At 43.5% G+C, this 17209-nt stretch overlaps 1 protein-coding gene across 5 annotated transcripts in view; it reads left to right on the top strand.

Moving 5' to 3' along the window:
* Naa35 (N-alpha-acetyltransferase 35, NatC auxiliary subunit) overlaps positions 1–17133 on the top strand; it is a 54917-nt gene extending 37784 nt beyond the window's left edge. For all 5 annotated transcript variants that reach the window (XM_052157418.1, XM_052157415.1, XM_052157416.1 and 2 more), the window contains 9 exons: positions 6270–6336; positions 6883–6981; positions 7807–7985; positions 10808–10944; positions 11528–11595; positions 12619–12759; positions 13014–13136; positions 15416–15496; positions 16773–17133. In XM_052157418.1, coding sequence (XP_052013378.1) covers positions 6270–6336; positions 6883–6981; positions 7807–7985; positions 10808–10944; positions 11528–11595; positions 12619–12759; positions 13014–13136; positions 15416–15496; positions 16773–16832 — 955 coding nt within the window. In that variant the 3' untranslated portion in view covers positions 16833–17133. The remainder of the gene's footprint in view (positions 1–6269; positions 6337–6882; positions 6982–7806; positions 7986–10807; positions 10945–11527; positions 11596–12618; positions 12760–13013; positions 13137–15415; positions 15497–16772) is intronic.
* Positions 17134–17209: the final 76 nt, after the last annotated feature.

The raw sequence follows: 17209 nt of genomic DNA, 5'->3' as shown, positions 1-17209 counted from the left end.
TGAATAAATTTAACACAAGACACATAAGAGAGTGGTAGTTTTCTCTGTCTGAGTTTTGTGGAAATAGATGTTGAGATCAGTACTCATGTGAATGTATTTAGAGATGTTGCCAGGAGAATCCAGCACTGCTGCAGGCCAGCAGGACAGAAAAGGAAGAAGCTCGGGCGGGCTTGGACTCCGCTGCACGTTCAGTTCTATAGGAAGCTCTGCAGACGTGTAGGTTACAACCTCAGGATTTCCTCCTGAGGATAAAGGAACCTGAGCGTTTGTCCCGGGAGACTGTAGATAACAGCTGCCACCCCTTCGTGTCCACCATACAAGCAGTGGTCTTTGTGACTGCCTAGACAGCCTGGTGTGCTCTGTCCCTGCACCCATAGGTTTCCCTTTCTGCCCTTGCCGTCCTGCCCGCCTCAGTCAGACTGGCTTTCCTGCTTTGGAAGTGTGCAGGTTCTCGCCCCTGCCGGTCTTTACACGGGGTGGAGGATGGGGGACACACGGGATGCTCTGCAGCCACTACCTAGTCCGCAGTGTCTCTCATGAGTGCCGCCCTGGCCACTTGCTCAGTTAAAGACACCTTCAGTCCCCGTTTCTCTCAGAGTTTCCTGCTTTGTTATGTGCTGTCTCCAGTTAGAACACAGGCTTCACACACACAGTGTTAACTGCTGCAGCTGGGGCTGGCGTCAGTGAATGCCCAGTAAATGTACGCTGAATGAGTGAAGAGGCGAAGGGCAGGTCCTGCAGGGTGTATTGAGTGCCTTGTGTAGAATGAGGAAAACTGGTGATGAGAAAGCAGGTGCTGGTGTACGTGGATGGGCGACCTTAGTACATGAAGGACACGGTAGAAACAACTCAAAGTTGGTAACTGATTGAATAAGGGAGAGAGAGAGAGAGAGAGAGAGAGAGAGAGAGAGAGAGAGAGAGAGAGAGAGAGAGTGTGTGTGTGTGTGTGTGTGTGTGTGTGTGTGTGTGTGTGTGTGTGTGTGTTGGGCCCTGAGACATGAGTGAAGATCAAGAAAAAGGTCAGTTGTCTTCTTCAGCCTTTATAAAAAGTGGTTTGTTATTTTTCTTTGTGTGCCTTTTGGGTTTATATGCACCACATGCATGCATTTGCTCTCTGAGACCAGAGGAGCCAGAAACGGGGGTTATAGACAGATGTGAGCTGTGAGATATGGGTGCCAGGGACAGAATCAAGTCCTATGTAAAAGTAGCACTGATTTGTCACTCCAGCCTGCCCTCAACTTTTTTATGTATGGAATTGAACTTGAACTTACCAGTCTTGCACAGAAATCATCTTCACCCATTGGCCATCTCAGCTCTGATTTGCCTTTTTAAAAAATGCATTTAAGTAAGAGGAATATAGAAGAATGTAGAAGATACCAGAAAAATCTCTGTTATCTCCTTGCTGGCTACTGGATTCTTTAAAAAGGTAGCAGAGGAGACCCTCGTGTGAAGGCCTGGCTGGCAGGGCTCTGAGGTCGTGGACAGACCAGAGTCAGATGGCAATGCAGCTGGCATTTGGAAAGATGGAAGCTGCCTGATTTTTCATGCACAGCTCTGATGCTCCTCAGGCCAATAGCCACAGCAAGCAGAGCCCGCTCTGTGATCCTGTGTGAACATATTTTCAGGGGTTTTGTTTTGCACATTACTGTAAATGCAAAGCACAGATGGACAGATTGAGCTGTGATGGAGTAGGCACCCCTATCTCATTCTGAGATCCTTTTGCACTTTGCACAGCAGGCAGCTTCAGCCCACTGGACTAGAAGGTTCTAGCAAGCTTCTTGCGTTACTCTGCACCAAGCCGGCTTGCTTTGCTGGCACTCTTGACTTATAAATGTATAAAGGTGCACCGCATTTCAAAAACCTACTCCGAATGAATAAAAGGAGCCCTTGCTGGCTAAAAAAAAAAAAGAAGGAAAAAGAAAGAAAAAAAAGTAAAAAATGTCTGGTATCGATTGCAGTTATATTTCTGATGGCAATGTGTGAAGGTAAGCATGTATGCCTATAATTGCATTCACCTGGCTGTTTTTATCATGAACTTTTTTTTTTGTTTTTTGTTTTGTTTTTTCGAGACAGGGTTTCTCTGTGTAGCCTTGGCTGTCCTGGAACTCACTGTGTAGACCAGGCTGGCCTCAAACTCAGAAATCCACCTGCCTCTGCCTCCCAAGTGCTGGGATTACAAGCGTACACCACCATGCCCGGCTGTCATAAACTTTCAAAGTATCTCTTTGTAGGTGCTTTTTTAGACTCTTTAAATTAAAAGAAAGATAAAAGCCTCATTTTCAATTTTTGTTAGCTAGTACACATGCCCTTGATCCCAGCATGGGGAAGGCTAAGGCAGGAGAAAAGTAAGTTTAGAGTCAGCTTGTGACACTTAGCAAGTTTGAGGTTAACATACAATGTATAATATACATAATACACATGTTTATATACTTATATGTGTGTGTGTGTGTATGTTTGTAATCTGTCTTTATTCACCTCAGAAACGGACATCAGATCCCATTACAGATGGTTGTAAACCACTGTGTGAACTCATGACTTCTGGAAAAGCAGTTAAGTGCTCTTAACTGTTGAGCCATCTCTCCAGCTAACAATTTTTTTGTTGTTCTTACTCCTTGTACCAAATTACTTGATCTATGGACTTTTTAAATGTCTGCCAGATATTCATAATAGGCTGTGATCCAAGAATAGAGCTAGAGCTAACTAGCTACTAAGGAGAAAGTTGTGCGGGGTGTTGTCTCCTGTTTGTATCTGTGTTCACATGTATACACCTGAATGTGGTACATAGACGTCTGCAGGTGTATAACTGTGTGTGTGTGTGTGTGTGTGTGTGTGTGTGTGTGTGTGTGTGTGTGTGTGTAGAGATAGAATATCGCACACCTTCCCTGGTTGCTCTCCACTTTCTCCCTGTGAGACAATCTCTCATCAGACTTGGCACTCTCCAATTTTTGCCTAGGCTAGTATTCAGCAAGCCTCAGAGAGTCTCCTGTCTTTACCCCTCTGGACTTCTCCTCCCAACACTGGGAACGTGGGTAGGCATGCCTGATTTTTTATGTGGGTGCTGTGATCAGAATTCGGTCCTCATGCTTGCCCAGCAAGCTCTCTTCCTACTGAGTCATCTCTCAGCCCCTTGTATAGTTTTAAGAGCTAGATTGAATTCTAAACAACTGTAAAATTTCCACTTCATCCAATACTGATATAGGAAGAAATAAAAGCTCACATTGGGACATTATGACCAGTAGGAGTTGTCAAGCTCCCCTTTGACAGGTGATGATTCTCACATTAACTCAGAGGGTGTTTATTGGCTAAAATCGTTTCCTCTGGATTGCTCATTCATATCTTTGCTCCTCTATCAGAGTGGTTTTCCTCCATATTTAAACACTGCAGATTATAGGAGGTTAATGTTCTAGTGCACATGCAGGTATTTTTTCCTTAGACTGCTTTGCCACATTAAAACTGCCTTTGGTAGGTTTTGGTCTCTTTGCATTTCTTTAAGGTGTAAGCGGGTCTGCCTGTGCATAGGTTTTCCCTCCTGTCCGATATCCCTCCTGCATGTTTCTGAAGATGAAGCCTTCTCATCTCTAGGCTGTCGACTCCTGTCTCTGACAAGTGTGGCAGAAGTCCGTGTTCGGCCCTTTCCCCCATTGGCTCCTGTGCGTCTCCTGCTGCTGCCCTCACCTCTGCTCTCTTCCCTCTGAAGAGATGACTTCAACTTGTTTTCAGGGATTTGTGTTAGAGACCTGGGCTTGGAATTGGAAAGTTAAGCAGGGCCTTTAGTAGTGACTTCCTTGTTGAACTGTTTTAGAATAAGACTTTGTCATTGTTGCCTTTCATAGAGATTTGTTTGAAACATTTATTTTAGAAATGAGATACTATAGGTTTTGCTTTACATTCGCTATACTGTATTGCTTTCTAAAAACAATAAAATTAAAAACATGTTCAAAGGTCATCATTTTAAGTATTTACATTTTAGGCAAATACTGAAAAATTATTTGTCACTTGTTTATGATTTTGCCAAATTACATCTTGCTTGTAAAGTCCAATGTTCAGTTATCTTCATGTCTGTAGCATACATAAGAAAAGATAGATAAAAAAGAAAGAAGTCTCACTATCAGTTTTTGTTAGATAGCACACATGCCCTTTTTTTCTTGCTCTGTCTAGCCCCTCTCACTCCAGCCCTAAGATTTATTCATTCATTACATGAGTCCGCTGTCGCTGTCTGCAGACACTCCAGAAGAGGGCATTAGATCTCATTACGGATGGTTGCGAGCCACCATGTGACTGCTAGGATTTGAACTCAAGACCTTTGGAAGAGAAGTCAGTGCTCTTAACTGCTGAGCCATCTCTCCAGCCTTACCAAAATGTTTTTATTAAATCCTATTATATCTTAATCATGTCTGCTCTTTCCATGTAGCTGTCCTGATGAACAGTGTTAAACTAGGACAGCGATCTGTCCCACACTGTGTTTAATGCTTTATGCACCACTGTTTCACACTAAATACTACGAGCCCTGCTTTCATTTTACATTTGTCTTGTTTTTCATTGTTCCAATCTCCATATGTAAAATGTTAAACTTGAAAATTGAAAGTAGAAAGTCCAAATCTACAATCATCAAAACAAGCTTTATTTTAGAAAGGTACACCCAGTACCTGCCCTCCGCCTGTCTTACCCTAAGTCAGGATTTAAAGAGCAGCCCCAGACCTTGAGGAAGACATGCTTTTGCTTTGCTTTGCTTTGCTTTGCTTTGGTTCTTTTAAGGTAGGGTTTCTATGTGTAGATCTGGCTGTCCTGGAACTCATTTTGTAGACCAGGCTGGCCTTGAACTCACAAAGATCCCCCTGCCTCTGCTTGTGAGTGCTGGGACTAAAGGTATGTGACATGGCTTCACATGTCTCTGGTAGAGGGTTTCCAAATGCAGGTTTGCAACTCTCAGATCACATTCTGTCACTTAAGGGAAACCAGGGCAGAACAAGGCAGGAGCTGATGCAGAGGACTGAACTGATTTGCTCCCCTGGCTTGCTGAACTTGCTTTCTCATAGCACACAGGACCAGCCCAGGGTGGGACCCCCCACACACACATGAGCTGGAAAAGGCCTACAGGGTGACCTGGTGGGGGGCTTTCCCCAAGCAAAGTTTCATCTTTTAAAATGACTCTAGCTGTGTCAAGTTTGCACAAACCAGCAGCACACATAGCTGATGCCCTAGGTCTTCAGATCACCTACAGTTATTCTTTGTGACATCCATCACATCAGGTTCTGCTGTTGTCAGTGCTTCCTGTCTTTCCTAAAGATTGTTTGTGAGCATCTTTCTTTCAGCTGCTTAGATTTCAACCTGAAGATCATTTAAAGAGCCAGAGAGGATTTTCATTCTAATTTTATTATTTGTCAATCAAACAGACACAGAGTCTTCTAGCCCCCTCCTCCCCAAGCCCTTGCCTTGTTCCTGCGTCCTGCTTTGCTCCCTCCTGGCACCTGTGTGGTCAGGGCTCTGCTTCTCTCTGAGACTCCTGAGATTACTGATCTCTGTCAAAGTCCCATCACGGCCCCAGGAGAAAGTCTCTTCTGCTTTTCCTCCTCTGCCTTAGATCCCTCGTCACTGATGTCTGCCTGGTTTGTCTTTAAAATCCTGGTGTCTTTCAGCCTCTGTACCCTCTCCAGGGCTAGGTAGCAGGTCCTTAAAGACTGAGGAAGGGAGCCGGGTGGTGGTGGCGTATGCTTTAATCCCAGCACTTGGGAGGCAGAGGCAGCTGGATTTCTGAGTTCAAGGCCAGCCTGGTCTAGAGAGTGAGTTCCAGGACAGCTAGTACTATACAGAGAAACCCTGTCTTGAAAAAAACCAAAACCAAAAAAAAAAAAAAAAAAAAAAAAGTTTCTCAGAAGACTGAGGAAAAGACAGTTAGGTAAGGAGAAAGGACAACACTTCACTAGGAGTGTAGACAAGTCCAAGAGTCCAAGGAACATGGTGGGGGTGTGTACAATTTCTGACTGCAAATGAGGCTGCATCTTGATTTAGGACTCTGTAGATTCTGAGAGCATAGTGTTGTAGAGTAAATGACAGAAGGCCAGGGAGACATGGGCTTTGGATGACATCCTAGTCTCACTGCACTTGTGTGCATACACATGTGTGCATACACATGTGTGCAATGTACAGGGATATGAAACGATACTTCAACCTTCATTGTGTTTTCTCTGTCAGTAGCATCTGTAGTAATCCCTGCTTCTTTTGCCTAAGCTACATAGTGGGATGTTACTGATATGAATATTATCTTGCAGGTGTTGCCTATATAATAATCACCAGGCTAAGGACTGTATCGACTCCTTTGTTACTCACTGTGTTCGGGTAAGAACTACAACTTGGGTTGTTGTGATGGGTACTTGGCAAATTATGCTGCACAGTTTTTTTGTATTCATTTATACTTCTCCTATCTCTTACTCATATCTACTGAATATGTTAACATTTCTGTCTCCTCTTGAGTAATTGGCATTGTGGCCTGTACTCTTTGCAGGTTCAGGTGAGGCCCACGTCTGTGGGGACAGAAATGAGATATTGTAACTCCTGGCTGGGAAAGTCCTTGTTCCCTTGCTTTATAAATGGACATACAAGCTTCACTTTTGACCTTAAAATGTTGTATAACAGTCCTGTATGCTTATCTCGATACCGCCATAATGAGAGGAGTTCTGTGTAAGTTAAGACTGTTGGTTTAAATAAAGTGGCAAACTTTTCTTTTCTCAGTTTGGGAAAATATACAGACTTGTAAGAAGTGTCAACAGTGTAATTGTGCATGTCTCTACATGCAATTAAACAAGAGTTAAGAATTTGGCACATTGTTTCTTTAGGATAAAGAAACTTCGAGTTGACAGTTACTAAATTGTCCTTGTGTTACAGCCATTTTGTAGTCTTGTTCAGATCCATGGCCATAACAGGGCTCGGCAGAGAGACAAACTTGGTCACATTCTTGAGGAGTTTGCTACCTTGCAAGATGAGGTAAGAGCCAGACCTCTTTTTGTAAAATTCATCAAGACACAGGTTACAAGAGTAGGAAGCTCTGCGAGAGTGTGTGCCTACAGTCACAGAACTTGGCCGTGTGGTACAGAAAGGTCATGAGTTGAGGCCATCCAGGGTCACATACTATTTTTATACTTTAACTTTTGAAAAGCAGTTCTTCAAAACAATGATTTGAGGATTAATTTTTTTACTCTGATACACCTATTTTTCACTTAAAATTTAAGTTTTATATTCCAGAGGATGAATGTTCTTGAAGAAATGGAAGAATGCACTTTGTAAACCATCTTCGATCATGTCTTTGGTCATCAGGATAAATTGTGGCCTGTGTAGTGAACTGTGGTCTCATGGCAAGTTAGCTCACATGAAACAGTTTACCCACGGTGACTCATGGCCAGCAGTGGTTGCCATTACTAACACCACAGACCAGGTTACAAGTTGGGGCTTGTCTGTTATAAGACAGGGCCTGTTTCCTCAGGCTTATTTTTAGCCTTTGGGCTTACATGATCCTCCTGCTTCTGGAATAGACTGATGGTGCTGCATGTTTACAGGCGTGTACCACCTCTTCGTCTGGATAAAGCAACTTGCAGTAAAATGGATGGTTTTGTTTTGTTTGTTTGTCTTTTGTTTTTTGAGGAATAATTGGGTAAATATTAAGTATTGCAGGGTAAGAACTTTGCAGACCTCACCAGAAGTGCATTTGAAAGGAAAACTTTTTGGAGTGTGAGATTTACATCTTCTGCTCATGTTTTCAAATTCTCTCACTATCTAAATAATTGACCATAATGTAACAAATCATTTTGACAGGCAGAGAAGGTTGATGCAGCGCTTCACACTATGTTGTTGAAACAGGAGCCTCAGAGACAACATCTGGCCTGTTTAGGAACCTGGGTTCTTTACCATAACCTTCGAATTATGATCCAGTATCTGCTCAGTGGCTTTGAGCTGGAGCTGTACAGCATGCATGAGTACTACTACATCTACTGGTGAGTGCTGTCGCAGCTAGAAGTGATAGGGAGGGCAGAGATCTTGCATGCATCTATAACATGTACAGTATGGGGTACTCTGTGTGTGCATGCAATCTCTGATCACACACACACACACACACACACACACACACACACACACACGTCTTCCAGGAGGTGGTGCTTTTCTTTGACAGTGTTGAGACATGGTCTCCATGTCAGCTGGCCTACAAGCCCCAGGTTATTTTCCTCTCTACCATTTCACTGTAGGAACTGTGGTGTTAAGAGATGCGAGGGTCTGCATTTGACTTTATATAGATAGGCTCTGGAAATTGGAGTCATGTTGTCGGTCTTTCTGGCAGGCTCTTTGGCCCGCAGAGCCATCTCACTGGCTCCTGGAATATTTTTCCTTTAGTGCATTTTTACTGTAGATGTAACACAGTTGGTAAAATATTTTGAGAATTAGAGCTAGGTCAAAGTATACATCTTTAGTGCTGTAACATTATACAAATGTTCTCTGTTTGAATATTTCTATGGAAAATACTAATAAAAATAAATGTGTTAGTTTGACATCTTCTATTTATTTGCACCTGTGGAGAAAAGAGTGCAGTTTGCTGCCTTGGGCAGCACTCGTACATGGGTGGGGGTGCACGTGGTGGGATGCACTTTCTTGTGGATGCCTTGACTGCAGGGTAATCGCTGGGAGATAACCCATGAGAGATGATCTGCAGATTCCCCTTCAGTGGAGGGGAAGTTTGAGGTCATCCTAGACACGAAAAACATATAGACAGTGCACAACAATCAAGTATTGATCGGCACAATGATAACCTTGAATTATCTTCCTCTGTCAAGGGATGGAGACAATTCTAAACAGTTTCTTCATCATCAAATGTCAAAATTTGGTATGTTACAGTTGAGTATTGTTTACTTTTTAAACTTACAGTTAGCCAGGGCGGTGGTGGTGCACGCCTGTAATCCCAGCACTTTGGGAGGCAGAGACAGGCGGATTCATGAGTTCGAGGCCAGCCTAGTCTACAGAGTGAGTTCCAGGACAGCCAGGGTTATACAGAGAAACCCTGTCTTGAAAAAAACCAAATCAAAAAAAAAAAAAAAAGAAGGAAAGAAGGAAGGAAGAAAAGAAAGGAAAGGAAGGAAAAGAAAAAAATAAAAAAAATAAATTTACAGTTAAATCATTTAACGTAATCACTGCACAGAGAGAGGAAAGACTATTGAAGTCCTTAAAACAAGCAGCCAGTGTTTGGAAGGACAGAGCCCTGTCAACCCTTTCCTTCACTGTGTGTCCTCAGATAATGTGGTTAAGTACCACCTGTTATCTCACTGGACCTTTGCACTAAGGCTGTAGATAGATCTTCTGACTGTGCTCTATTCAGTGAGGATTCATTTGTCTTCTGTAAAGAGATCTGCATGTTACATGTTCCCCTGAAGAGCCACCAGCGGCCTCTCTGGATGTTCCATACTCCTTCATGCCACAGTGGATCCCTTTTGCCTCTTCAGGAACTGTGATGCTGTAACCTCAATATACAATACCAAAGGCAGCTTTTAGCTAGTTTCTGTTGGCTACAATGTTCTGTTTTGAATAGAAAGATGGCTCAGCAGGTAAAAGCGTTTCCCATATAAGCCTGATGACCTGAGTTCAACCCATATGAAAGATGGAAAGGGAGAACTCACTACACAGACCTGTCCTGTAGTCTCCATGTGTGCTCTCTGGATGCATCACCATCCATCACCCTCATACGACGTGAATAATAATAAAACAATAATAATACATTAAAATGTAATGTCTTCTATGTGCTTTGATATCGTAGCCTTCCTGGCATCTTTAGGGCAATTTTGGAAATAGGCATCCTAAAATAGGTGTGGCAAGAGGTCATAAACATCTTATGGGGAGCTGGAGAGATGGCTCAGTGGTTAAGAGTGCTTACTGCTCTCTTCCAAAGATCCTCAGTTCAAATATCAGCAACCACATGATGGCTCACAACCATCCGTAATGAGATCTGATGCCCTTTTCTGGGGTGTCTGAAGACTGCTACAGTGAGCAAGCGGGCCTTGAGCTAGAAGAAAAAGTGTCTGAAGACAACTACAGTGTACTTACATATAATAAATAAATATTTTAAAAAACAACAACAACAACAACAAAAAACATCTTATGGGCCTTTGGTCTTTATTCTGTATATGAGTAGTCCTTAATTTTCCTTATTTCTTGTTCTTCTGAAAGCAATGTATGCCATCTCCTATATTTGAACTGGCTTTCTGGCTTAGAATGCATTGTTAGGTTAAATGTTTTTTTAAAGTTGAAATAGAATATCTTGTTTTAACATTTTGAATAAATTTAAATAACTAAGCCTAGATGTTTTTGAGCTTTAGAATGATTGTTATATAATACTAATAATTTCTGACACTCTCTTAAATCAGTTTGTTTCATTTTTGTTGTAAAGAAAATATTTACTTAATAGATTAGAGTGAATTGTGTCCTAACAGTGAAAAAAATTTAAGGGTATTCTAATTCACATATATGTAGATAATTATCCAGAAATCTTTTGAAAAGCTGTAAAATGGGAAAAGGGAGAGATCACTTTCAATGCATATTTTATATAAGATCTACTCGTATCAAATTGCAAAAAAAAAAAAAGTGTTTTCCAAATTTTAAAGAATTACAAACTGTTCATATGGGGTTGAGGGCATCTTGTGTTAGTCTCTGAGGCCATGGCTTCATTCCCTCTTGTGAGGATAAAATAATAAAACCTGTCTATTATTACTAATGCTTGTGTTGACAAAGCTGTCTCCTATAGCTCTCTTATTAATTGGTACTTTGTGGTGTTGAGGTACCTCTCTGAGTTCCTGTATGCGTGGCTGATGTCAACCCTGAGCCGCGCTGACGGCTCTCAGATGGCAGAGGAGAGGATCATGGAAGAACAGCAGAAAGGCCGCAGCAGCAAGAAAACAAAGAAGAAAAAGAAAGGTGCTGTAGACCGCCTCAGTCCCGTTGACACAGTGTCTTAGATTGGTGGGCTGCCCGGTGTTGGGGTTACAGGTGTGCGCCATCACATCTGGCTGTATAGACTGACATGGTTGCCTGACTTCTCAGCTCACTTCAGTTGTATTATCTGTAGAGTTTAGTCATAAAGTTTACATTAGAGAAGGAAAGAGAAGTTTATGTTGAGTAAATTAAGCAGGGTGTTGGGGTTTTTTTTAAAAAACTTATTTTTCTCTCACATATTATATCCCTACAGCAGTTTCTCCTCTGTCTGCTCCTTCCAGCCTTCCCCCACACCTCCTCTTTCCCCCAAATCAACTCCTCCTGATTCCCTTAAAAAACGATAAGATGAAAGAGCAGAACAGGGCATTTTTAAAAATTAGTTTTTCTTCTTGTTTTTCTAATGTAAACTTGACTTTATGTCCAAAAATCTACAGATAATACAACTGAAGTGAGCTGAAAAGTTAGGCAACCATGTTCCTCAAGGATGTGGTACTAAAGAATTTTGGCAAGAAATAATGTGGGAGGGAGGGGGAAGAGTATAAAAGATTCTTTTCTCTAATTACAGTCCGTCCGTTGAGCAGAGAGATCACGATGAGCCAGGCCTATCAGAACATGTGTGCTGGGATGTTCAAGGTAGGGGTGAAAACCCAGTCTCCTGCTGTGCAGCTGCCAGTTGGTGCAGAGTGTGTTTAAAATCCCTCTTGCCTTGATTCTCGCCAGGTTCTGCTGCCATCCTCTGTCCTGTTCCCCGTCAGGTTGACAGTCACCTTCTCTGTCCTTGTGTTCCTCACATAGTTGATGCCTTGCCTCATGAGTAGATGGTTCTAGCATTCCTAGGATGTAATGTGTAGGAGTGGACTCTGGCATGGCTGGCCTGAGCAACGCCAGGCATTTTCACATGTGTTCTGGGTGTTAATATTTACGTTGTACTGAGAGGTGATTCATCTGAAGTTACATAAACCAAGAGGGGACATTGGAAAGGACCCTAGCCTGGGTGGTTATGTGGTACTTGTTCCCTCAACATCTACTTAAAGTCTCAAAGCAGCAGCAGAAGCCTGAGATGTGCAAGATTGTGTGATCCCACTGGGGTCCTTAATCCCTGGGAACTTTCATTAATGATACGTCAAAAAAATTATAATTAAGCCAGGCGGTGGTGGCGCACGCCTGTAATCCCAGCATTCAGGGAGGCTGAGGCAGGTGGATTTCTGAGTTCAAGGCTAGCCTGGTCTATAGAGTGAGTTCCAGGACAGCCAGGGCTATAAAGAGAAACCCTGTCTCGAAAATACTAAAACTAAAAAACCAAAACAAGAAATAAAAATTATAATTAATGTATCATTTTCCTCCTCCAACTCCTCCCATGTATCCCACTTGCTCTATATTCCTAAATATATAACTACAACCTGGTCAGTTCATATGTTACTTGTATGTGCTTATATGTATATGATTTTAGGGCTCACCACTTGGTATTAGATAACCAATTGGTGACTGGAAAGTTTTTGTATAAATCATGGTGTATAAATTAAAAATGGTTAAGTCTGTCTGACTCTAGGTTTTTCTGGTGTCTGTGATGACATTTTAAGTATGTGAGTTCTGGCTGTGTTTGTGCTGGTGCCCATCTTCACTCTTGTTGTTGCTTCCGCATTCCCTGTCCGTTAGACCATGGTCGCGTTTGACATGGATGGCAAAGTGCGCAAGCCGAAGTTTGAGCTTGACAGCGAACAGGTCCGGTACGAGCACAGGTTTGCTCCGTTCAATAGTGTGATGACGCCACCGCCAGTGCACTACCTGCAGTTCAAGGTGAGCTTGCTGCCTGAGGCCATTGTGGTGCCACCATCCTGTGGGCTATGGGACAGCCACTAAAGGTGACGAGGGCTCTGGGGAGAAGGTTAATCATTCTTAGAATAATTGAGATATGGGGTACGCAGGTTAAGAACTTCATGTCACATGGGTACAGGCTGAGGTGTTCTCAGCATTTGCTTCAGAGTCTGTATGGATGGGTAGTCAGAAGGTTTATGTTAAACATATTGTGATAAATTGTTCCTTCTTTTCAGGAAATGTCTGACCTCAATAAATACAGCCCTCCTCCTCAATCTCCAGAGCTGTATGTGGCAGCTAGTAAGCACTTTCAGCAGGCAAAAATGATCCTAGAAAATATCCCCAATCCAGACCGTGAGGTAAGAGTGGACTATGAAAAATTATGTATGCAGCTATTATAGAACATTCCATACTTGACCATTTTGTAGTAAAATGTGGTTGTATTAAAAGACTGCAAGAACAAACTTTGAAAGCAAACATGGTTTCAATATTTGATAGTTTAATAGTTTGCACTGTCCGCAGTGTGACTGAGGTACATCTACTCTGTTAATGTAGGAGTTACTCTTGATGTGTCTAAGTCACTGAGGGAACTCTTGATGCAGCTCTCAGTACAGAGGGATGTGCAGCATCTGTCAGAGACAAGCAGTCCGGGCTCAGATGCAGGGCTCCTGCCTGTGCATCACACAAAGCCTGTGGCAGCCTAGCACTACAAATAAACACATGTGTACACAAAAGTGACACACCTAGGTGACTATTCAAATAAACACGTGCATACACAGAAGTGATGCACGTAGGTGAGTATTCAGCATAGCAGGTTTGATTGCAAACAGTACAACTATAATTTAGTCACCGACAAGGTCGAGCATATTCATATAGCAAGGGTTAAAATTGAATAGTATGCTGCCATTTCATTGACTGTTAGCTGAAAAGACTGGGTATTATGAGAACAAGTCACTTCCACTAAAAGAATTAATGATAGTACCTTAGGCTCTAAGAATGCCTTGGAGAAGAAAGCAGGAAAGAGATGTAAAAATCACATTCTAGTGGGGTGTGATCGCAGAATCAGAAGGATCTCTGTTCACGGCCAGCCAGAGCTACATAGTAAGACTGTCTCAAAAAGAAAAAAATTACATCTTCTGGCTAATAAAAATGATAATTACAAAAATTTGAGGGAGGTTCAATAACAGAGGACATTTCCTTCACTTATTCAAAGTCTTGTCAAGCACCTATTTTCCCAACAGAAAATAGCTGGTATGGGGTCGGGGTATGGTCAGTAGGAGTCATGTACAGAGTGTAGAACTCTAATCATTTTTAATAACCCATCTTAGTAAATTCTAGAAGGTAAAGTAGGTCACATAGATGTTCAGGATCCTTCCAGCCGGGGGACACACATGCAGAACAGCCCTGTCCCTAGAGAGTTTGGGACAGCCCCAGGGACTCGGAACTCACGTGGCTGGAGTGGGTAATGAGGGAGGAGCTGTCAGAGGGTGAGCAGAGAGGACAGACAGCTCTGACTTGTGACAAAGGAATGTTCCGCTGTTCTGCTAAAACTGACTCGTGCAGCGATGGTGGGCAGAGGCCGGAGCAGTGGTCAGTGAGCAGTCAGTAGTGGGGTGGGGAATCAGCGCCGCTGTGGGATGTGCAAGGAGACAGGATGGCGCCAAGGGTTTTGGCCTGAGCGGCTGAATGAATTGATGTGTGTGGGCCATAGTGTGGCTTCTAACATTCAAATTATCATCATTATTACTGTTTTTATATTTTGAGACAAGGTCTCATCCTGTAGCTTAGACTGGCCTGGACCTACTGCCGGGCTGCCTTCCCCCACAGCAGGCCTCTTGCTCAGCATCTCAGGTCTGAACTTCTATGTTTCCCTTTCCCGTTAGAGGTTTAAATGGAGCTGTTGCTCGAGGCAGGCGGATGTCCATCCTGGGATTTAAGAACCCAGTCTGGGGCTGGAGAGATGGCTCAGCAGTTAGGAGCACTGACTGCTCTTCCAGAGGTCCTGAGTTCAAATCCCAGTATCCACATGGTGGCTCACAACCATCTGTAATGAGATCTGACGCCCTCTTCTGGTGCAGCTGAAGACAACTACAGTGTACTTAGATATAACAATAAATAAATGTTGAAAATTTTCATTTTAACTAGCTTTAAAAAATATAAATAAAAGAAAAAGAAAAAGGAACCCATCTTGCCTTTGTATTTCCATAGTGGTCAATAACGCAGCAGTGGGAACTTCAGGGTTACCTAAGAGAGACCTAGCAATTGGCTTTACTATGATTCTTGTGTTCAGTGTTTAGACTGGTAATTGTCAGAGGTAACAGTTAACACTCCCTGGACTGTCACTCCACTGCCTGTCAGGAGTGGCTCTAAGCTTTGTACACAGCCATGTTCTCCTAAGGGGTGTGCACTGAGCAGTGCAGAGCCCGGCTGTCCTGTCTGTGGAGCCACAGCTGTATGTGCAGCACAGAGCTTTGCACGTTGACTGCAGTGCTTCCTGAACACCACTGTGCTTTGGCTGCAGGGCAGGCAGTGACTGAGGGTTCCTAAGTGGGGGAGAGCGGGGCGGGGCGGGGCGGGGTGGGGTGCCTGGGCAGACACTGAGCTTCCTGCTCTGATGCTGGTGTTCTTCTTGTTTCAGGTCAGTAGGATCCTAAAGGTGGCCAAGCCTAACTTCGTGGTTATGAAGCTCCTAGCAGGAGGACACAAAAAAGAGTCAAAGGTGAGTGTGCGGTGGGCAGGGAAAGGGAGTGCAGAGCTCCTGTGTACCGTCACAACCAAGGAGGCCCGTGGCGAGGGCGTGAAGAAGAGAGAGGCTCAGGCTCCACCGCGCTTTTCCTTCTTGTGGTTTGAGACTTTAAAATCTCAACTCTTTTTCAACACACTACCACTGACTGCCTTAGGACAATTAAGCATGGAGAACTGCCCAGCAGGAAAGACCCAACTTTGTCAAATTAAGTGGAATAAAATATTTTAAAAGAAAGAAAACGTGTAAAGCAGATTTGGGGGAGAAGTAAAAGCTAATGTCACCTGCTTTAGGGAGGTAGATGCTTTAGTAGTTTAGTCTTAGTTAGGGTTTATTGCTGTGAAGAGACACCATGACCACTGCAGCTCTTATAAAGGAAAGCATTTAATTGGGTCTGGCCCACAGCTGCAAAGGAAACATGGCTGTGTGCAGGCAGATATGAAGCTGAGAGTTCTACATCTTGATATGCAGGCAGCAAGGAGACACTATCACACTGGCCAGACTTGAGCCCACCTCCACAGTGACACACCTCCTCCAACAAGGCTTCGCTTCCTAATAGCGCCACTCCCTGTGGCCAAGCATTCACATACGTGAATCTATGGGGGCCAGTCCGATTCAGACCACCTCAGGCAGTTAGGAGCTATGTGTACACATGTGCATGCATATAAGCAGTGGCCATTTCACTCGGGGTGTTGGGCGTATCCTCAGAATGGGTGCATTTTCCCTCAGTCTTGATTAGGTTTTGAAACAGGGCTCCCTGGACCTGGAGCTCTTGACTCAGCTAAGCTGTCTGCCCAGCATGCCCCGGAGGCCTATGTGTCCCCTCCTCAGCATGGGAGTTCTGGGCATGTGCTGTCCTGCTCACCTTCTAACAGGCTCCGGGGAACCAGGCCTCAGGTTCTCAGCTTGTGCCGCACTAGGTGTGGCATGGATGTGGCAGCTCTGACTTGTACAGGCCGGCTCTGACTGACGCAGCTTTGTGGCCTTTGCCTCTTCCCTGTGTTGCTGCCCTGATCTGGTAGAGCACTTTGGCTTGAGTCCATTTTCCTTTAACTTTCTCTGAACAAACATCTGGCCTGGGTGTTTTTGGTGAGCCCTTAAAGGAGAAACTCCTGCCGCATTTCCTTCCTCTGCTGTGATTACACCAGTTTCTGTTGAACTGCCCTGTTTCTGAAACACATCAAGTCTGGAGTAGTCATGCACACTGCGTCAGACCATTCAGTAGTCATTGACTTTCTGGCTTTCTTTTTAGGTTCCTCCCGAATTTGACTTCTCCGTTCACAAATACTTTCCTGTTGTGAAACTGGTTTGAAAGAGACTGCAAAGATGACCACGTCCACTCTAGGGGATACATCAGTCTACTGCATAGGGTGACATAAAGTGGGTTTCTTGAATGACAGCTTGTTACAAGGAAGACTTTTCAGTTTGACACCCTTTCCTGGCGAGGATGAAAACTGCTGTTTTAAAGTGGTTTATTATACTCCATGGGTGTAACTGGGTTGGAATGCATTGGTGACCATTATGGGGTTTTATTATAGACTTAATTGTAAAACTTTTTTAATGAATGATTGAGTGAAATAGTGTTTGTAAAGGTTAATAAATTTCTTGACAAAAAAAAAAAAAAAGCACTGGTGCTGCTCTAGGGCTGCCCTGTTGAGAGCTGCTGCGTGTGTACCGCGGTGCCAGCGT

This window comes from Apodemus sylvaticus, chromosome 14, assembly GCF_947179515.1.
Source record: "Apodemus sylvaticus chromosome 14, mApoSyl1.1, whole genome shotgun sequence".
Classification (NCBI taxonomy): domain Eukaryota; kingdom Metazoa; phylum Chordata; class Mammalia; order Rodentia; family Muridae; genus Apodemus; species Apodemus sylvaticus.
Note: the sequence above shows the minus strand (reverse complement) of the source record. Positions and strands in the feature narration are given on the sequence as shown.